At 46.1% G+C, this 25,501-nt stretch overlaps 1 protein-coding gene across 3 annotated transcripts in view; it reads left to right on the top strand.

Moving 5' to 3' along the window:
* LOC148155398 (NLR family CARD domain-containing protein 3-like) overlaps positions 1–25,501 on the top strand; it is a 57,846-nt gene that overhangs the window by 10,864 nt on the left and 21,481 nt on the right. For 2 of the 3 annotated variants that reach the window (XM_088013233.1, XM_088013232.1), the window contains 6 exons: positions 5,091–5,169; positions 5,331–5,559; positions 6,002–7,793; positions 8,029–8,202; positions 22,876–23,049; positions 25,405–25,451. In XM_088013233.1, the coding sequence (XP_087869359.1) occupies positions 5,091–5,169; positions 5,331–5,559; positions 6,002–7,793; positions 8,029–8,202; positions 22,876–23,049; positions 25,405–25,451 (2,495 nt within the window). The remainder of the gene's footprint in view (positions 1–5,090; positions 5,170–5,330; positions 5,560–6,001; positions 7,794–8,028; positions 8,203–22,875; positions 23,050–25,404; positions 25,452–25,501) is intronic. The other variant, XM_088013234.1, reaches the window with a different exon arrangement.

Raw genomic sequence — 25,501 nt, 5'->3', positions numbered from 1 at the left:
CTAATACCAGCGATGTCACAAGGAATCCTGAGCACAAACCTCACTGAGGAGGCCCAGAGGACCCTTGTAAAAGAACCTGGTCTAGAGGATGAGAGGAGGCCACATTCACATCGTAAAATCTAGTGAACGTGCTCAGAGAAGCCCATGATGCAGCAGCACATATAGCTTCCAGTGGAACTCCCCTCAAGGCTGCCCAGGAAGTGGAAACACCCCTGGTAGAGTGTGCCTTCACGCCGACTGGCCGGAAGCGATGCCCTGCAGCATAGGCGTGGCAGATGACGTCCACGATCCAATGGGAGAGGCGCTGTTTGGACAGAGGACAACCCAATCTAGGGCCCCCATAACACAAGAAAAGCTGGTCCGAGCGCCTTATAGCAGCAGTGGCTGCAATATAGGCCTCCAGTGCCCTCACTGGGCACAGCAACTCTGAACTATCACCAGCTTCCCCTGACATAGGCTGAAAACGCGCCATCCTCAATGGTTGGTTAAAATGAGAATGAGAAAGCACTTTAGGGACAAACGCCGGGTTTGTCCCTAAAGTGGTGTCTTCCGGGTCGGAAGACACCATGATGGGACACCGTGACACAGACTCCGTAGAAGAGGGAACCATGGCCGTGCCGGCCAATATGGAGCCACCAGCAACATCTTGTGACCCTCCTCGCGAACTCTCTGAAGTGTTGGCCATATCAGGGAAAGGGGGGTGAAGGCATATAGGAGGACCCTTGGCCAAGGATGGGCCAAGGCATCCTGGCCCAGACCACCTGCTGCCCCTGTAAGGGAAAACCATAGAGGACAATGAGTCGACTCCTCTGTGGCAAACAGGGTGACCTCTGCCTGACCGAAAAGGACCTAGATCAGGCGGATTATGTCGCTGTGGAGGGACCACTCTCCCGGAGCTGGCGTCTGTCGGGAAAGGGAGTCTGCTACCTGGCAAGTACACCGCCCGCAGGGTGGAGAGATGAACAGATGGCCATTCCAGGAGATCCTTGGACTCCTTCAGAAGCTGCGCCGACCTGGTGCCGCCTTGGTGGTTGATGTGGTAGACAACAGAGGTGTTGTCTGACTGAATCAGGACATGTCTCCCCTGCAGGTGGGACAAAAAGTGCCTGAGAGCCAAATGCACAGCATGCAGCTCCAGGACATTTATATGCTTGGAGCGATCCTGTGGACCCCAGCGGCCCTGAACCGCCCTGTGTTGCCACACAGTGCCTCATCCCATGGAGCTGGCATCTGTCGTGACCACCTCTCTGCGATACACAACCACCCCCATGGACACACCCCTGGACAAATAGGCCCTGTCTCTCCATGGACTCAGGGCACGAAGACATGGCCATGTTACCACAAGTTTGCGATGCCTGTGTAGCCTGGCATCCAGGCGCCAGCTGTTGATCCACCTCTGCAAAGGGCACAGTGATAGCAGACCTAAGGGCACAACCCAAGTAACCGATGTTAGTTTGCCCTGCAGCCGCAGGAAGGCGATGTAAGAAAGCTGCCTGCCCAACCTGAATCGACTCACCAGTCGGAGAATGTCATCCACCCTCTGGACAGATGGGTAGGCTGTCATGGAGGGAGAATCCAAAAGTACCCCAAGAAAAGTGGTTGTCTGCGATGGAATCAGACAGCTCTTCTCCAAGTTCACCCTGAGGCCCAGCCGGGACACATGAGCGAGCAGGCAACTCGCATCGCGAGATGCCTGCTCTCGAGATGGGGCGCAGAGAAGCCGTTGAGGTATGGCAGAACCTTCATGCCGTGGGCCTGCAGGGGAGAGAGGGCCGCCTTCACGCACCAAGTGAACACCCTCAGGGAGAGTGAGAGGCCGAATGGGAGCACTCGGAACTGGCAGTGGCGACCCCGATAGGAAAACCTGAGAAAGCGACGATGTTCCGCTGCAATAGGTACATGAAAGTACGCATCTGTAAGGTCGATTGATGTAAACCATTCTCCCTTTGTCACAGCTTGCAGAACCTCTGCCGTCGTAAGCATGTGGAAAGACAGGACCTTTAAATACTGATTGAGTCCCCTGAGATCTAAAATGGGACGAAATCCGCCTGTCTTTTTTGGCACGAGGAAATACATTGAATACTAGCCTCTGGGTTGCCGCAGAGGATCCACTACCTCGATTGCACCCTTTGTCAGGAGGGTGGAAAGCTCCTGGTTCAGGGCTTGCGCTTTCACCAGGTCTGCAATGACAGTCACCCTGACCCGGTGTGAGATGTGAGGCCGCCGTCGGAATTGTAACCGGTAACCATGGGTCAGAGTGGCAACCACCCATGGATCCACAGCGTGAGCAGCCCAGTAACTGAGCTGCTGATGAGAAAAATATCCGACGGCTGGCCTGGTGGCCTCACTTTCTCTCTCCACGACTCCTAGGGGACCTGGGGAGACAGCGGCCAAACTCCGTGGCCCGGGTGTGTCTGGTCGGTTGATGGACCAGTTCACGAAAGTCCCTGCTGGGTCTCTGCTCTACATGACGAGGGTAAGACCCACTAGGCCGAGCAGAACCCTGAGGCAGCGGCCGAATGCTGGGGCCAGCCGATGGGCGCCTTGGATTACGATGAGGAGGGGGCATACCTCTGCTGAGGCCTGAAAGCTGATCTCTAGTCTGGCGCGCCTGAACGGTTTGTTCCAGCACTTCCAAGGCAGCAGAACCGAACAACTCCCCTGGCACCACAGGAACACTGCGGAGGGTCCTGCGGCATGTATCAGTCAACGTGGACTGAGCCAGCCAGACCTGTCGGCGAGCCTGGATGAGAAAAGACATCACACGCCCAAGCTCCCTGGACATCAATGCAAAGGCCTGAAGCGCTGCATCGCTAAAGCCAATAGCTGCATCTGCCCCACTGGTATCCTGGAGGGACGCAGAAAGGGCAAACATGAGGTGTGCCAAGAAATTGCCAAGGCGCCCGGCACGTGCTCCAGCATTATACGCCTTACAGAGGAAGTCATCTGTGATACGGCATTGAGCCCGCGGGCCCCGAACATCATCACGCAGCGCTTCATCTGGGGACACAATGAGCGAGGCAACAGCAGGTTCAACCGCAGGCATGCGATCCAAGCCTGCCTTGACTGACTCATACATAGCTGCCAACACTCGACCATCTGTGGAGAGATGGGAAAAGACTCTAGGGTCCCGCCAACAAGCATGCAACTCCCTGAGGTACTCCTCCGATGGAGGGACAGAAAAGGGAGCAGGGCCTCGTCCACGCCTGAAAAAGGTGCTGCCAGGAGCGGACTCCACCACTGGTGGGACATCCAGCTGCAGCTGTCTCAAGGCCATACGCATGATGTCCTGCATTGAGCTGTCACCAGACCCACTAGCCTCACTCTGAGATGAAGAGCATGAGCCAGTCTCTGAAGCGCGAGATGACTGTGCCTCCTCTTCCTCCTTCCCAAAGTGAGAGGCAGAGGCAGCCAAAGACATCACATCGTCCTCCACAGCCAACTCTGGCATAGGTGGGGATGAAAACCCAGTCAGGGGAGCATCCACCTGATGTGCCTGAAAAAGGGATTTTATCTCTGCCAACTCTGCAGTCAATCGCTCAACCCTTGTGGAAAGACCCTGGTCAGATTTAGCACGAGCTAAATCTGACCAGGGTCAGATTTAGCTCCTCTTAGGAGGAGCCACAGAGGTTGTGGCCTCAGTCCTGCGCTTAGAGCCCCTTGGCACGGCCACCTGCCCAGAAGGTGGTCATGTTCACACTCGGGGCGCAACTGGGCCAGTCGAGCCACCTTCACTGCATGAGGCATGTAGCTGCAGTTCATGCAGGGATTATCTGACAGGGCCTCAACTAGGTGATCATGTCCGAGGCAGGCAGGGCACAGGTCATGACCATCATCTCCCTGAAGCACAGCCCCCGCAATCCGAACAACGGTGGGAGCTATCCATGTCCAAAACTGAAGCGAGTCCCACCACAGGCACGCAGAGCAGACTAAGATTGGGAGAGGGGGCAGAGAATGCTACCGTCACCAATCACAATAAAAGAGCAACAAAGGGGCTGACGCCGTCAGCTATGTCCAGAACAAAGGAAAAAATTAAACTGGGAGAGGGGAGTGAGAACGCTGCCGTCACCAATTAAAACAGCAAACAAAGAGTCAGGTAAGCCAGAACAAAGCTACAATCAACAAGATCGGCTGAAATTGGGAGAGGGGGTGAGACGCTACCGTCACCAATTACAGAAAAAAAACAGCAGACCAAGGACAGGCAGGTGTGGTCAGCAATGTCTAGCATAGGATGAAAAACAGATCAAGATCGGGAGAGAGCGCGTGAACGCTGCCGTCACCAATCACAGCCAAAAAAACTAGAGAAAAGAAAAAAGGGGCTGACGCCTTCATCAATCAAAGTAACAACAAATCGTTTTTAAGGACGGCTAAAATTGGGACAAACGTCAGACTCAGAAAGGCTAACACCGTTAGCAAAACTCCAACACAGTGATCATAAGCTGCGAGTCGGGAGGGGAGGCGCAAATGCTGTCATCACCAACAAACAGTACCGTAAGTGAAGAGCCGTTGCAGCCCTCGGAGGGATATACACCGCAACTCCGGCCAACAGGGAGTCGGGTGTCCAACGACGGCGAAAAGATCCAGAAATCCAAGGCCTACGCCATACAAAGCGAAACGCAGGCGAGAAGAAAAGAGGAACAGAGCCTTGGATGACATCATGCTATATAGCCTCTGATTGATCGTCCAATGTGTCACAGGTGTGACTCTGACATTATTGCTCGAACGGCACATGCGCGAAGGGAACATTCAGTGCTTTCAGCACCGCCCTCTGGCGGTCAGTAGGGATGAAATAGAACCCAAACCCCTGGATTCCCAACAAGGACACTGTCTTCATACTGGCAGACGGTATGGACAGTCTAAAGTCCCAGTTGAAGACCCACTTTTTAAAATGTTTACTAGTTGATTCTGGTGGTACTGGCCTTTATCCTTTTAGTTCATCTTTCTCTCATTAACTTATTTGTAGTGTTTTCATATGATGTTTTGTTTTTCTGTTTTCATAACATTTACTGTGAAGCTCTTAGTGATTCGATCTGTGAAAACTGCTGTATGAAGATTTCCTGCCTTCCTAATTGTTCCTGGTTCCTCCACAGAGCGGATCAGCAGAGCTCAGAGGTTCCCAGTGGTCCGTCTGCCCAGCAGCATCAAACACAGCTGGACTCCATATTTATGGTCTGTACATGAACAACAACTACTTTTCCATGGGTTCTGTTCACAGTCGTCTCCATGCTGCACTTTATAGACCAGAGGACTGTCAGTCTGTCCAACATGGATCTGATGTTTGGCTCCATGGTTTCAGTCTGATGTTTCCTTCATATATTATTCTGTTCCAGCTGCTGGAGGACAACATTGTCACTTTTGTGAAGAACGAGCTCAAGAAGATCCAGAAGGTTCTGAGTCCAGATCACCCAGAATGCTCAGAGAGTCAGAGAGATGATGAGGAAGAGTTGGAAGGTGAGGATGAAGAGCAGAGGAGGAGCAGCAGAGAGGCAGTGATGAAGATCACACTAAACTTCCTGAGGAGGATGAAGCAGGAGGAGCTGGCTGACCGTCTGCAGAGCAGTAAGAGGATTTCTACAGATTTTTCCTGAAGGAGAAATCGCACATTTTTGACCGGCTGCACCAAAAGTAGAAACAAAGTTATCCAGGGGCGATTTGAGTTATTTCCTAATTCTAAAAGTTGAACTTCTTAAATTTCCAGTGATGTCTAACACTTGGAAATCAAAACAAAATGAAAAAAGAGATGGCCATTTGAATTTTCTCTCCAATATATTTTTTGAGAAAACTCCTTTTAAAGTTTTCCCCAAAACTGCTTTGCAACCTGGGAGTGTTCACAAAAGCTGTTCATTTACATTACTTTACATTATTCCCATCAGTATTGACTGTCAACAGATAAGCAGACAAACTCTCTCAAAAACCAGCTTTTGTCTTCTGAACCTTTCTAATGGAGTTGTCAGAAGATGATTTTCTTTCTTTCCTGATTTTACTTTCTGTGTTTATTTAGAACATTTTGCCACAGTTTGTCAACATCAACTTAAATCTGGTCTGAAGAAGAAGTCCCAGTCTGTGTTTGAGGGAATCGCTAAAGCAGGAAGTCCAACCCCTCTGAACCAGATCTACACAGAGCTCTACATCACAGAGGGAGGGACTGGAGAGGTCAATGATGAACATGAGGTCAGACAGATTGAAACAGCATCCAGGAAACCACACAGACCAGAAACGGCAATCAGACAAGAAGACATCTTTAAAGTCCCACCTGGAAGAGATCAACCAATCAGAACAGTGATGACAAAGGGAGTGGCTGGCATTGGGAAAACTGTCTTAACACAGAAGTTCACTCTGGACTGGGCTGAAGACAAAGCCCACCAGAACATCCACTTCATATTTCCATTCACCTTCAGAGAGCTGAATGTGCTGAGAGAGAAAAAGTTCAGCTTGGTGGGACTGATTCATCACTTCTTTACTGAAACCAAAGAAATCTGCAGCTTTGAACACTTCCAGGTTCTGTTCATCTTTGATGGCTTGGATGAGAGTCGACTTCCGCTGGACTTCCACAACAAGGAGATCCTGACTGAGGCTACAGAGTCCAGCTCAGTGGATGTTCTGCTGACAAACCTCATCAGGGGGAAACTGCTTCCCTCTGCTCTCCTCTGGATAACCACACGGCCTGCAGCAGCCAATCAGATCCCTCCTCAGTGTGTTGGCATGGTGACAGAGGTCAGAGGGTTCAATGACCCACAGAAGGAGGAGTACTTCAGGAAGAGATTCAGAGATGAGCAGCAGGCCAGCAGGATCATCTCCCACATGAAGACGTCACGAAGCCTCCACATCATGTGCCACATCCCAGTCTTCTGCTGGATCACTGCTACAGTTCTGGAGGATGTGCTGGAGACCAGAGAGGGAGGAGAGCTGCCCAGAACTCTGACTGAGATGTACATCCACTTCCTGTTGGTTCAGACCAAAGTGAAGAAGGTCAAGTATGATGGAGGAGCTGAAACAGATCCACACTGGAGTCCAGAGAGCAGGAAGATGATTGAGTCTCTGGGAAAACTGGCTTTTGATCAGCTGGAGAAAGGAAACCTGATCTTCTATGAATCAGACCTGACAGAGTGTGGCATCGATATCAGAGCAGCCTCAGTGTACTCAGGAGTATTCACACAGATCTTTAGAGAGGAGAGAGGGCTGTACCAGGACAAGGTGTTCTGCTTCGTCCATCTGAGCGTTCAGGAGTTTCTGGCTGCTCTTCGTGTTCATCGGACCTTCATCAACTTTGGTGTCAACCTGATGGAAGAAACACAAACATCTAAGAAGTCTTCATCATTTAAGAAGTCTGAACTAAAGTCTCTCCATCAGAGAGCTGTTGACCAGGCCTTACGGAGTCCAAATGGACACCTGGATCTTTTCCTCCGCTTCCTCCTGGGTCTTTCACTGCAGACCAATCAGAGACTCCTACAAGGTCTGCTGGTACAGACAGGAAGTAGCTCACAGACCAATCACGAAACAGTTCAATACATCAAGGAGAAGATCAGTGAGAATGTGTCTGCAGAGAAAAGCATCAATCTGTTCCACTGCCTGAATGAACTGAATGATCGTTCTCTAGTGGAGAAGGTCCAACGGTCTCTGAGTTCAGGAAGTCTCTCCACAGATAAACTGTCTCCTGCTCAGTGGTCAGCTCTGGGTTTCATCTTGGTGTCTTCAGGAGAAGATATGGATGAGTTTGACCTGAAGAAATACTCTGCTTCAGAGGAGATTCTTCTGAGGCTGCTGCCAATGGTTAAAGCCTCCAACAAAGCTCTGTGAGGACAGATTGTTACTGCTTCTATTTTTGACAAACAAAAATCTGCTAATGATAAGGTAACGATTGGCTTTGCTGTATAATTTTATTATAATGAACCAGTTCACAATAAGAGGCAACATAAGTAAAATCAGCAGTTCCATCAATCTTTTCAGGGGAACATTGGTCACTGGAAACACATAAACATCATTTTTGAAGACTTGTTTGATACCAGATTTTCTCCTTTGTCTCCTCAGACTGAGTTACTGCAACCTCTCAGAGAGAAGCTGTGAAGCTCTGTCCTCAGCTCTCAGCTCCAAGTCCTCCAGTCTCAGAGAACTGGACCTGAGTAACAACAACCTTAAGGATTCAGGAGTGAAGCTTCTCTCTGCTGGACTGAAGAGTCCAAACTGCAACCTGGAGACTCTCAGGTAGGTACAATGATCTCAGTGCTGGAGATACCAGATTTTGGTACTTTATCTGCTATCACATTTTATGGAAATGTTATTTTAGTAATAGATTTGCCAACGTTTATTCCCTGACTGCTATGCCTTGTTGTGCAACAATAATTCTGGTTTGGCTATGAATAACTATGAGTAATTGAAAAAGTATCTGACTAACATTTACACATGGATGGGATGAACCAATATTTAGTCCAATATGCAAATACATTACTTAAAAAAAGGTCATGCTGAAACAAATTCCTAAATAAGTATCTAAATAATTCTGACCAATTAATAATTCAATAAATCTTACCAGACAGATAGAGCAAGTCTACATGCAACTGGAGAAAATTTTGTGGATTGTAAATCTTGCAATATACACAGGTATACAGTGAATCCTCGCTGCAACGCGGTTCACCTTTCGTGGTCTCGCTGCTTCACAGATTTTTTTTGTGCAGTTTTTTTCACAGTGCATTGTGTTCTGCGACCTGATTGGCTAAAATATACATAATACAGATTGGCCATTCAGGAGATGAAAACTGAAACTTTGAATGCCTGCTGGAAAAAACTGTGGATGGAGGCTCTGCCGTAGATCCAGTTGTGAATCTCGCAAAGCAGCTTGGAGGAGACGCTTTAATGACATGACTCCGGATCACATTAATGCCGTGATTGATGAACATGCACATCCGCTGACTTGAAAACAGGTTTTGCTCTTTGATTTCAATGTAGAGTATTTAATTATGCAGTGTTATAGTTGTAAAAAACTAAAGGTAACTACTTCGCGGATTTCACTTATTGCGGGTTATTTTCGGAACGCAAACCCCGTGAAAAACGAGGGGTCACTATATCAGGGGGCGTTTACACGACAGTGATCCAACAAAAACGGAATTTTTGTTTCGTTTTTGTTGGATCATTTACATGAAAACGTTCTAATTACAATCTTTGTTTACACAGTAACGGTACCCATTGAAAACGTGTAATGCTCTCCACGTGCCTAGTTGGTGCTAGTTGGTTCTTTGAAAGAAATTGAAGGCACGTGGATTCGCGTTTCTCCATCAGGTACCGTTCTCCCATAGACTGGGAGAAAACACGCACAAGCAGTTGGAAAAAATGGGATAACTTTGCTGAATCACCTTGTTTGAGCTTTCACGGTGTCCGTAGCGGGCCGGCGGGCATTGGTGGACATTGTTTCCCCCCTGGACTGGAAGCTGTTTATTGTTTTTACCTTAGAATGGCCAACAGTCTGTTATTCTTATATCAATTTGATACAGTAGGAGTTTCCGCACTATCCATGTCCTCTGTCACCTTTTTCAGCAGTTAAAACAGTTAAATCCGTTAAGTCATAACCTGTTTTTCCGAGCCGCCTTCAAATGTAACATTAACGCTGAGACGCTCGAGCTGGGTTTACACCTGTGTGGGAGTGAAGGAGACCTGCTGCTGCTGTGCAGGTTTGTGTTAGGATCATGGCAGTGTAACCTCGGTAATTCTGATCAATCAGCATAAATCAGTTCTGCGTTGTATGAATAAGGGCCAGGAGACAGGATGAGATGAAACGTCATTTATCTGTTCGAAACAGAATATGGACTGATCAGGAATCGGGTTCATCACAGCGGGTTCAGCACCTTACGAGAGACAGCATTTCATGTTAGCAACAAGCTAACATAGCATTTTACTGGAGCGTTAAACTCAGTGAACCTACCTCGCGCCCATCTCTCATGAACTGGCAATGAGATGTTTGTGTTCACTATATTTAACCCTGCCAACCACCAGGAGGGGGTGCTGTTTCACCTTTACACATGAACCCAAACTGGGAAGTAATGACAAGTGGAATTCTATACAATATTAACTATGTTACACTCCCTCCTGTCGAATTCCACTTGCCCCATTACAACAACCAAAATAAAACAACAATAGAAAAAGCAAGAAAAAAAAAAGTACAGTAACACCACAGGTACAAACACACAAAATGGAGTAAGACCACTATTCAAATGCACAGGAAACCAACACACAACCGCCGTTTCCAAAGTCGCTTGTGAGGTACAATCACATTAAATTCACAGTTACAAAGACCCAGTCACTTAGACTATCCCATGAGGATCAGTATGAGAAAAGGTTGGCCAGACCCCATCTACACACATAGGGAAAAAATATGCCCATATACATATCCTGTTGACATGTAACTGTAAACTCACCTCCCAAATAGCAAAACAAACATGAAATATCAATATTGTTACAAAACCTCAAGGTCAAAATTGAAACAAATAAAACTGTAGTTTTATAATTAAGAACTCAAACTAAAGCTGTTCTTTGGTGCATTATTTCAATAAATCTAGTCACTGGTCTCAACAACCGCCCAGCTCTAGATCTACGGTCAGTCGCACCATCAACTACTGTCACAGTACTAACAGCAGGTACGTCAGTGAGAATGTCAGTAGCAGGAGCTGGAAAGGTCTCAGGGCAAGCCATTAGGACTGCTGCAGCAGTCTGCTGAACTGCTGTCCATCAAAGCAGCTCCATCAGAGGGTTGTAACTGATCAAGGACTGGCTGGGCTAGAGGCAACACCCTGTCCTCTGATAGGACATTATTAGGTTCTGTGGCTCCCTCCAGCATGGTGCTCTCTACCTGCTCAGTATCTTCTGCATCTGTCTCACTGCCTGCTCCCAAAGGTAGGTCAGATACCCACACTCTTGTTCTAAACTCTGCTGAGTCAGAAACAACATCACTGATTGCTGACCTCCCAACACTTAGGTCAAGTGAACTTGAGGTTGGAGACAGAACAACCTCCTCCCGGTCATCAGGGTCATCTTCAGGTAAAGTCAGAAAGTTTATTGGCATTATCAGATTGCGGTGGACCATTTTTACTTGGCCTGTAGTGGGATTCTGGATCCTAAAGGTGTGGTTTTCATCATTCTTTCCAACCACCACATACACCGTGCTGTCCCAGCGGTCAGCAAGCTTCCTTTTTCCACGTTCCCCTTTGTTGGCCAGCAGCACTCTGTCGTTCACTTCCACCGGTACACCACACACTCTCCGGTTGTATAGCTCAGTGTGACGCTGGAGCTGTGTAGTTGCTGTCGACTGGGCGACGGCCATAGCTTCTCTCAAGTCCTTTCACAGGGATTCAACATAGCAATCATAGTCCACCACCTCTGAATCACTGAGCACCGAACCAAAGATGACGTCCACCGGAAGACGTGGCACCCTCCCAAACATGAGCAGGAACGGTGCATATCCTGTCGTCTCATGCACTGTACAATTGTAGGCAAACGTCAGAGATTTCAAGGCCTCAGGCCAACGATGTTTAGCTCTTGGTGGCAGTGCTCGAATCATGTTGCCTAGAGTCCGGTTCATTTTCTCACACGAGCCATTCCCCATAGGGTGTTAAGGCGTAGTGTGGGACTTTTGCACGCCCGCCACATTCAGTAACTCTGCAATAAGCAAACTCTCAAAACTGGCCCCCTGATCGGAATGTAGTCGCTTGGGAAACCCATAGATGCAGAAGTAGTTGTTCCACAGCTGGTGTGCGACTGCTTTAGCTGACTGATTGGGACACAAGAAGGCGTGTGCCATCTTTGTGAAGTGGTCAGAAGCTACTAGCACATCCAGTGAACTGTCGGAAGAGTCCTCAGCAGTCCAAAAATCAATACTGACGAGTTCGAGAGGTTCAGAGGTCCTTATGTTTTTCAAAGGAGCTCTGGCTTCCGGCTCTGGTGACTTGCTGACAACACACCGTCTGCAGTGTTGTACATACTCAGTAACATCATGCAGTAGGCCAATCCAATAAAACCTCAGCCTTGTCAGGTACAGAGTCCACTGCTGACCCTGGTGACCAGTCTCATCGTGAACACCTTGTAACAGCTTCTGGTGCAGTGAGCGGGGGACAACAAAAAGGTAAGACTTTTTCTTTGTGACAGGGTTTTTAGCTACCCGGTACAGAACTCCATCTCTCAACGCAAGCTTTTCCCAGCCTTTCAAAAGCTTGAGGACTTCTGACGACTCCTTGACACGTTCCCTCCTGGAAGGTCTCCGCTTTCTCTCTACAAAGAAGATCACTCTACTTAGAACTGTGTCAGTTCTCTGCATTTCCTGCAACACTTCAAGCGATAGCACCTCAGAGTTGACATGTGGTGGTGTTAGAACAGTCTGCGAGAACTGTGGCAGGAGAAGGGCATGTGGGCACACCACAGGATCACTTTCTCTGCATCCCTGGAGTACAGCAGCCACCTCCAGTGATGATACTGCTCTGGTCTCAACAACCGCCACACCCTGACATATCTGTTGGTTGCACTCAGATACTTCAGGTGGGTTAGCTGACCAGCAAAACACCTCCTGGACCCCGTTAGCACCAACTGCTGCAGCCTCTGCCAGTAGATCATCATAAGGTACTCTCGTCAAGCGGTGAGATGTACTAGATTTCACCAAGGGCTCTCTGCTAAGGGCGTCAGCCACCACGTTCTTCGATCCAGGAATGTACTTGATGTCGAACTGGAATGGCGCCAACTTAGCGATCCACCTTTGCTCACACGCGTCCAGCCGAGCCTTGGACAGGATCTAGGTTAGCGGATTATTGTCTGTCCACACAATGAATTGGTGACCTCTCAACCAGTGATGGAACTTGTCACACACAGCCCATTTTAATGCAAAATATTCCAGTCGGTGTGCAGGATATTTAGATTGGGCATAACTTAGCGATTTACTTGCAAAAGCAATCGGTCTGGCTGTTGAACCACCAGCAGGTACTTTTGACAGGACTGCACCAAGTCCGTCGGTAGAAGCATCCACAGACAGGAGGAAGAGCTCACTAAAGTTTGGGTGGGCCAGCACCACACAATCTAGCAAACCCTGCTTCAGTTGATGGAAAGCCTGCCGACAATCTTCAGTCCAATCCTCAGCACGGAGCTGTTTGCGGATTTGGCGGCGTTTTCTCCCTCCTCCACGCGGACCTTTAGAGCATGAGATTAGCCGAAACAATGGTTTGGCCATAGCCGAACACCCCTCAATAAATTGCTGGTAGTAAACTACCATGCCAAGGAAGGAACGGATCCTTCTCTGTGAGGGAATATTCGTGCCAACCTCCATAAGGTCTGACTCAGTAATAGTGGTGATGGCAATCACTTTATCAGGGTCAGACTGGATCCCATCTATGCTGATCACATGACCGAGGAACTTCACTGACCTCCTCAGAAAATTACATTTCTTTGGGGCGAGCTTGAGGTTATGGTTCTGGAGTCTCTGGAAGACCATGTGTAGACGCTCCAGCGCTAGGTCTTCTGTTGGAGCAAACACCAAGACATCATCCAGATAGCACAACAAGCTCATGAAGTCCTGGTCTCCGAAGATGTTTAGCATCATTCTCATGAATGTTGCTGGACTATTACACAGTCCCTGAGGCATCCGATTATACTCATACAATCCAAATGGTGATGAAAAGGCAGTGTATTTTCGGTCAGCCTCATGCACTTCGACATTGTAATAGCCAGAGGTCAAATCCATGGTTGAGAAAAAGGCATTGCTCCCCAAGGCTGCTAGAGCATCAGCTGGATGAGGAAGTGGGTGTGCATCCTTGACAGTGCGTGCATTGATCCATTGGAAATCATTACAGATCCATAAGTCACCATACTTCTTCCACACAATCACCAAGGGAGATGCAAACTCACTGCTAGACTTCCGTATGCTGTCACGCTCCTCCATCTCATCCAATGCCTCTTTTCATACTGGGTTGGTCGTATACGCCTACATGGCAATCGGAATGGTTTCTCATCCATGATTCTGATGCGATGTAGAAAACCAGTGGCTTTACCACAATCCAGCTTGTCCCTTGAGAAGATCGACTGGTATTGAACAATGAGCTCACCCAGTTTAGCCTTATATTCAGGGGAGACGTCACATGACTCAATATCCACATCTGACAGTCCCAGTTCTCTTAGCCTTGCCTGAGGGGTGTCAACTGTGCATGGTGTCACAAGGTGAGGATGATCTGGCAAGGTGGAGTCCTCTGAGACGAGGCTGTGTTTTGTACTGTTGTCCAACGGCACTTGTATTTGTTGATGGATGCCGAGTTGGGAACCAGCAAACATCTCCACTGAATCACAAGTACACACATCAGCCAATTTAGCATTACGTCTCAAAGTAACCGGCTTGTCTGATGGATTAACGACCTTTAGTGGGAGCCACCCGTCTGCTCTTAGAATTGACACTGACCTCCCCACTAAGACTGTTCTCGGTTTCGATCTTGCTGTTGTTGGCTCCACCACAACAGTACACCCAGCCAACAGATTATTCACTTGCGGCAACTTGCCCCAAATCAGATGCTCTGTCATGGGTTCAAGAGTAACAGCTCGCTTGATTTTGACTGACAACTGCATCACAGATGTCTTCATCTGCAGCTTCCACCTTTGCCAACAAGCCTAGCAGTTTCTGCTGTACATCACTACTGTCACAGAGTGCTGTGGGGTCCTGGTCCTGGAGATCCTGACTCATCTTAAACCTGTTAATAATGTATCTCAACAGGTTACTGCCAACAATCAGTTCTTCATTTTGGTTCTCAACAATCATTGTAGGGACAATCACTTTGCAGTCATAAAGACCCATCTCCAGATCGCACATGCCAGAAGGTAAGGGCCTGGACCCCCCACACCCAATCATGACAGCGTTCACTGATGATCTTGCCAGCCACGGGAAAACACCATGGGAGGCAAACACTCAGGCACTGAAGTGTTGGCCAGCCGCTCCATAAATACGCCACAGCAGCCAGCTCCAGATTAGACACAGGTGTGCCTAAGGGGTTGGCACCGGATCTCTCCAGGGGCTCAGTCATCCGGTGACATCTGGTGGACAGGGAAGGAAGCAGCAGGCAAACCAAAAAGGAAAAAAGAGAACAAAACGGAACTCTGGCCATGACAATGTCACTCAAAAGTCTGTCATCAACATCACATTGTGGAGCATCAACAGTGTTAACTCTTTCACCCAAATGAACAAAGTTTGGTTTTGGTGTGGATGCTTCTGGGGTATTCAAAAACAAACCCCTACCTCTAGCAACTGAAGGCATAGGAGTAAACATTCCAAACCCCCTTCCCCTACCAAAAGAATTGTTGCTAGCCATAACTTGGTACTTACTGATCAAAAGCAAAAAAATTAAAATCTTGAGCACTGATAAATTAAACACAGGGACAAAGTGCACCTTCAACAAATCAATTAGTAAAACCCGAGTGAAAAAGCTGTAAAAACGTTCAAACTAATTTCGTCTCAAAGTGCCCCTCCCTCACAGAAAGAGCAAAGAAAAGAAGAAGGAAAAAAAAAAACTCCGGTTATAACTACAGCTCTGCACAACGACACAAAATGGGTAAAATAATATAAAAAAAACAAAAACTAAATGACCACCGCTACACTACCGAAGTGGCAAAGAGTCCACACGGAACGTTATCAGCACCGTGTCTGATAACCGAACCAATCTGCTGAGGCACCAGGAAGTAGTCGCAGCCCGCGTTCCAGGAAGTAGACGCACCCACCCGCGCTGGCGTAGTTGAATGGGTCACGGCACCAATGTAACCTCGGTTATTCTGATCGATCAGAATTACCGAGGTTACAGCAGCAAACCAGCAAAACGCAAATAACTTTGCACAGTTTTTCCCCCAAACTAACCGACTCAGTTGAGTAAAGGTAATGAAATGCAGGTAATGATAGCTAAACAATGACTAGCTAATATCAATACAGCACCTTAAGCTTAACAAGTAGCCTATAGGCTATTGATGTTGTTGTCTATGTACCATGTACCAATACCATCTCTGTGCCCAAATCCATGGTGGTCTCGTGCTATTCCTAAAAACATAATGACCTGGGTGTTTGCCCGTATTGCTCATGTCAGAAACCACCACTGTCTGCACCATTAAACAGCAATTGAGGCAATGCCCTGACGGTAAATAACGCTCAACTATGAACACTGACCAAGGAGCAACAAAGAAGTAACCAAGCACAAGGCGCTCACCGTGACTGTTCTCACCCTCTCTCCCGCTACATGAAGCCAGGTAGCCTGACACCATGGCAATCATTACAGCTGCCACTTTGAACGAAAACAATCAGAGAAATGCTAAAATATTACTAAATTACTAAAATATTTATAGAAATAAGGAGTTAGGTTTGGAGACTGGTTCTAGAACAAATTCACCACGAGGGCCAAGGTAGTCAGTGTTTTTCCATAGCGACACTTGAAAAAGAATGAAAAAAAAACAACAAAAACTAAGCAATATTTCATCATTGGATATAATAAGTGAGCCAAAGACCGACTTGTGTCTCCAGAGATCCAGCTTACAGATCCCTGGCAGATGGAAAGTCTGATCCTTTAACTGACTACCAGGAAAAAAATATTGTCCAATCACCATTTTTTTTAAATCCCACATTATTTGTAAGGTAATAAAAGGTTTTATGCACTTACTTTGTCTCTTCCCATAAAATGTGTTATTACTGTTGAACGCCATTTTTATGAATTAGAAAAAGGTACGTACAAAAGTCTCACCCCTTCATATGTGGCATCATTGAAAAGCCCTAAATGTCCTCTCCAGATACCAAAAGGAATTCATTCAGTAGAATGCAGGGGGTGGGAGATATTCAAGTTTAGAAATGTCCTCTACAGAGGACAAAAATGAACTACTGGTAGTCAGGAGGACACAGCAGCTAAAAGTGCAGCACTATAATTTTTAATTCATTGTTAAAGTAAAATTGTAAAAGTAAAAAAAAAAATCCACCACTGAGTATTAACATTAGACATTTATTTAGTGAGGGGTGGTCATGTGACCCAGACCAATATGGGCGCTTAGGATTTTGCTCTGCCCCAGGACTTTATTAATTTTCTGACTTTCTACTTTTGACACCTACATTTTGTCTGTTAAACTGTCCATTGGAGATGCCGAAGTCACAGCGTGACAAGGAATTCCCTATTTTTTCATCAACGGGCAAAAAAAGATCCACTCAACAGCACACACTTGCACCTGAGTGAAGTTGCCCCCCCCACCTTCTTCAAATCAGACAAAATTGGTGTCAAACGTTTGTGCAGCAAAAATTTTCGTTTGTGCCGCTATCATTTTAAAGATATAAAGAAATGTTTCTAGAGGTCATCAAAGGTCAACCAACCCCCCACCTTCTTCAAATAAGACAAAATGGGTGTCAATCAACTGAGCTACGTTTGTGCTGGTTTGATACTGGCATAATCAAAAAAAATTGCTGCACAAACCAGCACAAACATAGCCGAATTGACAGCTAACGAGGCAGAGCTAATTGTTGCTAGCCCATCGGAGCCAGCGCCAGCTAACCAAGCCGCTGTGGAACAGATTTTGGCGGAGATAAAATCCGTGGCCTCCAGGGTAAATGGAATGGATGAATCTGTTGGTGCCCGTCTCGATGGCATCGATGGCACTCTGAGTGAGATAAAGATATCAATTACCTCTGTGGAGGATTCCCTCTCGTCTCTGTCCAACCGAGCGTCACAGCTGGAGAAGCGCGCAGAAGAGGCCGAGGAAAGGATTTCCGCTACGGAGGACCACAGCTCTCGCTTAGCCGCCATGGAAAAAGCAGTGGAGCGTCTTCTGCTGAAAGTTGATGATTTGGAGAACCGCAGTCGCCTCAAAAGTCTGAAAATCATCTATCTCCCAGAGGGGACGGAGAGCACTACCCCCTTGGTGGATTTTCTCCAGTCAACTCTTCCAGCTCTGGTTGGCCTTCCTTCCGATTTCCCTTCGCTGGAGATCGACCGGGCTCACCGAGCCTTGGCCCCCGTTCCTGACCCGGGCAAACCCCGAGGAGCGTACTGGTTCGGTTCTTAAGATTTTCACAGCGGGAAGCTGTGCTCAGAGCTGCTTTGAAGAAACGTGATATTCGACATGGCGGCTCCCAGCTGCTCTACCCCGATTTGTCCTCTGAGGTCCTGCGTAAGCGAAGGGAGTTTGACGCCGTGGGAGAGCGCAGGCTTGGCTTAACAAGTATCGTGGATTCGCTTACCCTGCTCGCCTTCAGTGTTTGCATGAGGGTCAGATTCACCTTTTTGACACTCCGGAGTCAGCTGCTTTGTTTTTGGAATTTTCCAAATTTTTTGTGGGTTAGAGAGGACTGTAGACGGTGGTCAATATTCATCCTGGGGCACTGATGCGGTTTTTGGGTGTCCTGTTTGTTTCTGTGATCACTGTTTAGATACAGTATTGTGAAGTTATACTTGGGTTTTATGGTGACTTCTTTTGGGATGTTTCTCTTTCCTGCCAATTGGGGGCAGGATATGGGAGGGTATGTGCTGCTTGTCAAGGGGTTTTGTTTTGTCTTTTCTTTAGTCGCTCCACATTAATCTTGGTTTTCTCCCCTTCATGTCTCTTTTTGGTCTCAGTATTTCATTCATCTCCCTCTAACACCATACATAGTACCTTAAACCAGTATGCCTTGGCCACTTAATCTCATTTCCTGGAATGTCCAGGGTTTAGGCCATGTAATCAAGAGGAAGAGAATTTTGACTTTTTTAAAGAAGCAAGAAGCTGATATTGCACTTCTCCAGGAGACTAGGCTATCCGATGTGGATCATCTGAAACTAAAAAGAGACTGGGTGGGCAATGTTTATTTTTCTTCTCATTCGCAGAACAAAAAAGGCACAGCCATTCTTATCAATGAGAAACTCCCTTTTACCTTTGTATGTAAGGAGAGAGATTTGGAAGGTAGATTTATTTTGATCAAAGGTTCAATTGTTGGCCAATCTATAACCATACTCAATGTCTATGTCCCTAATAATGATTCACCTAACTTCATTTCGCAAGTCATTTTATTGTTTAGTCAGTATTGTGATGGTCTTGGCTTGCTGGATGGCGATTTCAATTGCATAATGGATGCTGGTTTGGACAAATCCTCCTCGGCACATGTATCCAACCCCAAAGCCTCCTCTGCTCTTAAAGAATTATGTTCAGATATTGGGTTGGTCGATGTGTGGCATCAGCTGAACCCCAAAGTAAAAGACTTCTCTTTTAATTCACATCCTCATAACTCATATTCTAGACTTGATTATATTTTTTATCCCAAAAACCTATCTACATTCTGTTCTGTCTTGCTATATGGGTTCAATTGCCCTTTCAGACCATGCCCCTATTTATTTACAATTTGAATCTACATTTAATACTGTGAGGACTCCCATCTGGAGATTTAATACCTCGTTCTTGAATAGCAACTCTTTTTGTACCTTTGATAGGAATAATCTTTCACAGTTCTGGTCTGATAATGAATCTTCTCCAGTTCCTTCTGCCATGATTGGGGATGCGGCCAAGGTCACCTTACGAGGGCGGCTCATTTCCTATAGCTCTTTTCAGAAAAGAGTTTTGGAGGAAAACGGAAAAAAACTAGAGAATGAGGTGTTTAGGTTGGAGCATGTACATAAACACTTTCCTACATCAGGGAATCTCAAGGCATTAGTTGCTGCTAGGACCAAGCTAAATATGGACTATACTCTCCATGCCCAGAAGCTGTTACTCTATACTAAGCAGAAATATTACGAGTTTGGTAACAAGTCAAGCCGTCTGCTTGCCTATCAATTAAAGAACCAAATCAATGATCGCTCTATCAATATGATAAGAACATGCAACGGGGATGTTACCTGTGATCCGTCTGCTATTAATAACACTTTCAAAGACTTTTATAAATCCCTGTACACGGCTGATAAAATTGAATCAGATATTGGTTCCTATTTAGATGGTGTTCTTTTGCCCTCAATTTCAGAAGAGGCTCGCTCTGCCCTTGATGCTGCTTTTACACCTGAGGAGGTCTGGGTGGGAATCCAATCGATGCCGAATGGAAAGCGCCCTGGTCCAGATGGATTTCCACTGGAACTTTTTAAGAAGTTCTGGCCCAAGATCCATCCCATCTTTCTACCTGCTATAACCGATATCTTAGCAGGAGGTGTTCCTCCTTCCTGGAGTTTTGCCTCTATCAGTTTACTTTTGAAGAAAGATAAAAATTCCTTAGATTGCACATCCTATAGACCTATCAGTCTCTTTAATGTTGACTACAACACTGTTGCGAAGGTGGTGGCACGGAGACTAGAAAAAATTATTCCGAAGATAATAAATGCCGACCAGACAGGTTTTGTGAAATCTAGATATGGAACAGACAATGTGCATCGTGCACTGAATGTCATCATAAAGACCCTCCTCTGATCATTTCTCTTGATGCAGAAAAGGCTTTCGATTGGGTAGAATGGCCCTTTTTATTCTTAGTTCTACAGAAATTTGGCATGGGCCCTAATTTTATTAACATGATTGAAGTTTTCTATTCCAATCCAGTAGCCATGGTAAATACTAACGGTTTGCTGTCAGACGGTTTTTCTGTTCAGAGGGGATGTAGACAGGAGTGCCCCTTGTCACCTTTGTTGTTTACATTGTTAATTGAACCTTTAGCTGAGACTATTAGATCTAATCCAGACATATCTGGGATTAGGACAGGTGAAGATCACCATGTGATCTCTCTTTTTGCAGATGAAGTCCTTTTATACCTGAAAAACCCAGATAAATCAATCCCGGCTGTACTTAGTTCCATAGATAAATTGTGTGCTCTTTCGGGTTATAAGATTAATTTAGGCAAGTCTGTCGCTTCTCCTCTCAATATCCCTCAAGATATGGTATTTTTCATACGTCTAAAAGAGGTTTCAAGTACTTGGGCATCTTTATCACCCCTGATCTGAAAGACTTATTCTCATCAAACTACTCCCCCCTAGTTCAGAACATTAAGAATGATCTGTCGAAATGGTCCACTTTACCTACTTCTCGGTCCACTTCACTTCTCGGTAGGGTTAATGCAATAAAAATGAATGTTCTCCCTCGCTTTAAATGACCTGTTTCAAAATCTTCCTTGCTACTTGTCCCTCACATCCTTTAAATCTTTTAATTATCATATTTCCCGTTTTATTTGGAACAATAAGCACCAATGAATTAGGTTCTCCACTCTTACTAAACCCAAGCAGTTGGAAGGTTTGTCTCTACCCAACATGCAGCTCTATTACTGGTCTGCCCAGCTTAAAATTATGTCAGACTGGTTTTCTAGTAGAGAGAACTGTTTATGGCTGGGCCTTGAATCTTTATCATGCTGTCCTAGAAGGTTAAGCTCTCTTCCTTTTATCAATAATTTAGATCAATTGGATTCATTGAAGGAAAACATGGTAGTTTACAGTACTTTGTTAGCGTGGCAAGACATAAGGAAATGCTTGAATATTCCTCCCTTTATCTGAATTCGATCCCCCCTGACTTTAAACCCAGACTTACCAACGTCTATTAGAAGTATTGGCCTACTGAACTGGTCTTCTTCTGGTCTGACTGATTTCTCTGATCTGTTGATTTCTGGTTCTATTAAATCATTTAATCAAATCAGGGACAATAGCAACATCCCTCAAAAAGATTTTTATAAATACCTTCAAATTCAGCATTTTATGGAGTCATTGTTTGGGTCCAATACATTTAATAGGGAACTGACGGATTTAGAAAATACTCTGATTTCAAACAAATCTCCCAAAGGCCTAATTTCCAAGTTCTATGTGTCCTTACTCGGTCATTCTCCACCACCTTTGGGGGTGTCCCCCACTTTGACCTCGGGGCTTCCAGTCCATATTCTGCACAGATGTTCCTGTACACTATGCCCGCCACTTGGTTATGTCGTTCCATGTACGCTTTCCCTGCCAGCATCTTGCACCCTGCTGTTATGTGCTGGACTGTCTCAGAGGCCTCCTTGCACAACCTACACCTTGGGTCTTGTCTGGTGTGGTAGATCTGAGCCTCTATTGCTCTGGTGTTTAGGGCCTGTTCCTGGGCGGCCAGGATGAGGGCCTCCGTGCTGTCCTTGAGTCCAGCTTTTTATCCCATGTAGGGGCTTATATATACGGAACAAGACGGAAATGGGCGAGAGGTGAAAACATGGATCTGTTGGAATGCTCAAGTAACCCTAGTCAGAGGGGCTACATGCAAAGTTCGACATCCCCAGTTAACACGAACTGCCAAACAATTAGTAGCTCAGTGTTCCAACATCCGCAAACAGCAACTGCTATCACAACTTGAGATTGACAAATGCTATGGCAAGGGGGAGGAGCCAGGATACCAGGTCAGAGGGGAGTTAGCTACAACTACCTGCCCAGAAACTGGGTATGTAGCCACAGTAATGAACAAACCATCAAAGCTGAATGAGGCAGCAACTGACCTGAGAGAGAGAATCGTGGCCCGAAAGAGCAACAGGCAAACCCGACGCCAATTACAACAGCTGAGTGAAGTGCCATCATTAGTGAATATAAAAACTTACCTTTTAAGAGTGATTTGCTCAGAATTACATTATACCAGAACAATGGTTCTACTTGAGCTACCATTATATCAAGGGTATTTTAGTTTTAGCTTTTAAAGAACTCTTAAAGCCAGTTCCTTATGCAGATTTTGTGTAAGTTTGCACCCCAGAGGAGTTCTAGACAGGATTGGTATGTTTAAATGTGTCAAAAATATTTTTTTTTGATTACCTAAAATTAAATAGCATTTAATTGATTTAGATTTTATTTTATTAACCAGTTAAGCACCAGTTTCTTTTCCCCTCCTGTAAACATCCAGTTCAGACCTTTGGTTCTCCCTCAGTGTTCTCCGTTTCTCATGATGTGTTCATTTGTGTGTCTGCAGCTTGTCAGGCTGTCTGATCTCAGAGGAAGGCTGTGCTTCTCTGGCCTCAGCTCTGACCTTTAACCCCTCCCATCTGAAAGAGTTGGACCTGAGCTACAATCATCCAGGAGACTCAGGAGTGAAGCTGCTGTTGGCTGGACTGAAGGATCCAGACTGGAGACTGGAAACTCTCAGGTATGGAGGAGCTGATGGAGGAGCAGAGAGGGGCTGATGGAGGAGCAGAGAGGAGCTGATGGAGGAGCAGAGAGGAGCTGATGGAGGAGCAGAGAGGGGCAGATGGAGGAGCAGAGAGGGGCAGATGGAGGAGCAGAGAGGGACTGATGGAGGAGCAGAGAGGGGCTGATGGAGGAGCTGATGGAGGAGCTGATGGAGGAGCTGATGGAGGAGCAGAGAGGGGCAGATGGAGGAGGAAGCGGAGGAATGTCTTCTCTGTCATATTATATTTTGTTTGGAGCTTGCTGATTGAAAATTTTGTCAAGATCCAGATTTTGTGTTTGTATTTTGGTTTATTTAGTCCCCATGTGTCTAGCCATGCCCCTTGATTGTTTCCAGCTGTCCTTCATTATCCCCTGTGTATTTAGTGTGGCCTGTATCATCTCTTCCCTGCTGGATCCGCGTCAGAGTCATCGTCTCTTTCCTCATCTCTGTGTTCTCGTCACCCTCGCATCTGATCCCGTAACTTACCTGTAACCTGCTGTCTCATCCTGTTGTGCCTGACTCTGAGTTCCTGGTTTGATCAACATTGAAGTCATTTCTCTCCTCACTCCAGGTCTGACCGCATCACTCCTCATGGTGAAAATATGACTTGACATTCCAAACCCTTTTTTTTTTTTCTTATGACACAAATACTCACAGGCCACTTCATTAGGTACATCTGTCCAACTACTCATTAATGCAAATGTTGAATCAGCCAATCACATGGCAGAAACTCAATACATATAGACATGCCCAAAACAATCTGCTGCAGTTCAAACTGAGTGTCAGAACGGGGAAGAAAGGTGATTTAAGTGACTTTGAACATGGCATGGTTGTTGGTGCCAGACGAGCTGGTCTGAGTATTTCAGAAACTGCTGATTTACTGAGATTTTCATGCACAACCATCTGTAGGGTTTACAGAAAATGGTCTGATAAGAGAAAATATCCAGTGAGTAGCAGTTATTTGGGCACAAATGGCTTGTTGCTGCCAGAGGTCAGAGGAGAATGGCCAGACTGGTTCAAGCTGATAGAACAGCAGCAGTAACTCAAATGACCACTCGTTACAATTGAGGTATGCAGAAGAGCATTTCTGAACACACAACATGTCAAACCTTGAGGGGAATGGGCTACAGCAGAGCACACTGGGTGTTACTCCTGTCAGCTAAGAACAGGAAACTGAGGCTACAGTTTGCACAGGCTCAAGAAAAATTGGACAATAGAAGATTGGAAAACTATTGCTTGGTCTGATAAACCAACCAATCGACTGGACACAAACCAGTCAATTACCTCTATGAAGGGAAACTGGGCCTAATAGAGATATATATAGAACCAAAACACTGGAGACAAAATCTGCTTGAAACAGATTTTTATCTGAGTTTTTTATTTCTTTGTCTTCATATTGTAGTTGTTATGATCCACAGTTAGAAAGGTGTGTTTTGAACTTGACTTCCTGTGCTCATGTTGACACTTATTTCAAAGCTAGATCAGAAGTGATTCTGTTTCTTGTTAGGATCTGTGTTTTCTGTGTAGTTATTTTTTTTTAGGTTTTTCTGTGTTAGTCCAGTTTCCCCTGTGAATCTGTCTTCCCTGTTGATTGCTCCCAGCTGTATCCAGTTCCCTGATTACCTTCCCTTTGCATTTAACCCCACCTGTTGTCTTTGTCTGAGTCGGATCCTCGTCGTGTGTGATGTCGTCAGTCTGTCCCCTGTGCCGTCTCTGTTGGACTCATTAAAATTAATTATTTTCATCATCATCCTGGGCCTGCCTGCGTCTCATCTCACCTTACCAAAACCTGAATCATGACATTTCTGTTCCGTTTCAAACATTACAAAGTCCAGCTGCCAGACTGGCTGAAACAAAGTGCTCTTTGTAATGGAAAAGCCAGGAAAGCCAACTTCAGTCCTTCAAAGAACTGGGATTTCTTTGCTTCAATAGGAAACTTCTCATCGAAGCGGACAGAATTCACATGTGGGGAACCCCAAGGTTCAATCCTAGAACCCCTCTTACTCAATATCTATATGCTCCCACTGGCTCAGGTTATAACAGGAAATAAGATTAGCTCTTGTGTGATTCTAAAGCTGTTGTTAAACCTGAATTTCTCTTCTGTTGGACAAATATTCTATTCTACATCCACTGCAGTTTGTAATATGTCTATCATCATCACAGTCCGGCTGTCTGTTTGGTCTCAACTCACCTTTCTTTCTCTGGATTTTTACAAGTGGACGTGTCCAAATGTTGGACTGTCTCAGTGGAGGACAGTTGTGTGTGTGTTCCATGTAATGTCCATGTTTGCTGCTGAAAGAGGCTGATGGTCTGACCCCCTCCTCCTTTCAGGGTGGAGCCTGCTGGAGGCCGATGGTTGACACCAGGTCTGAGGAAGTGTAAGTGTGTTTTCACCTGATTCATGACAACAAAGCAGCTCAAACTGTCA

This window comes from Poecilia mexicana, unplaced genomic scaffold (assembly GCF_051168715.1).
Source record: "Poecilia mexicana isolate PSO_F unplaced genomic scaffold, ASM5116871v1 scaffold_15, whole genome shotgun sequence".
Lineage (NCBI taxonomy): Eukaryota > Metazoa > Chordata > Actinopteri > Cyprinodontiformes > Poeciliidae > Poecilia > Poecilia mexicana.
Note: the sequence above shows the minus strand (reverse complement) of the source record. Positions and strands in the feature narration are given on the sequence as shown.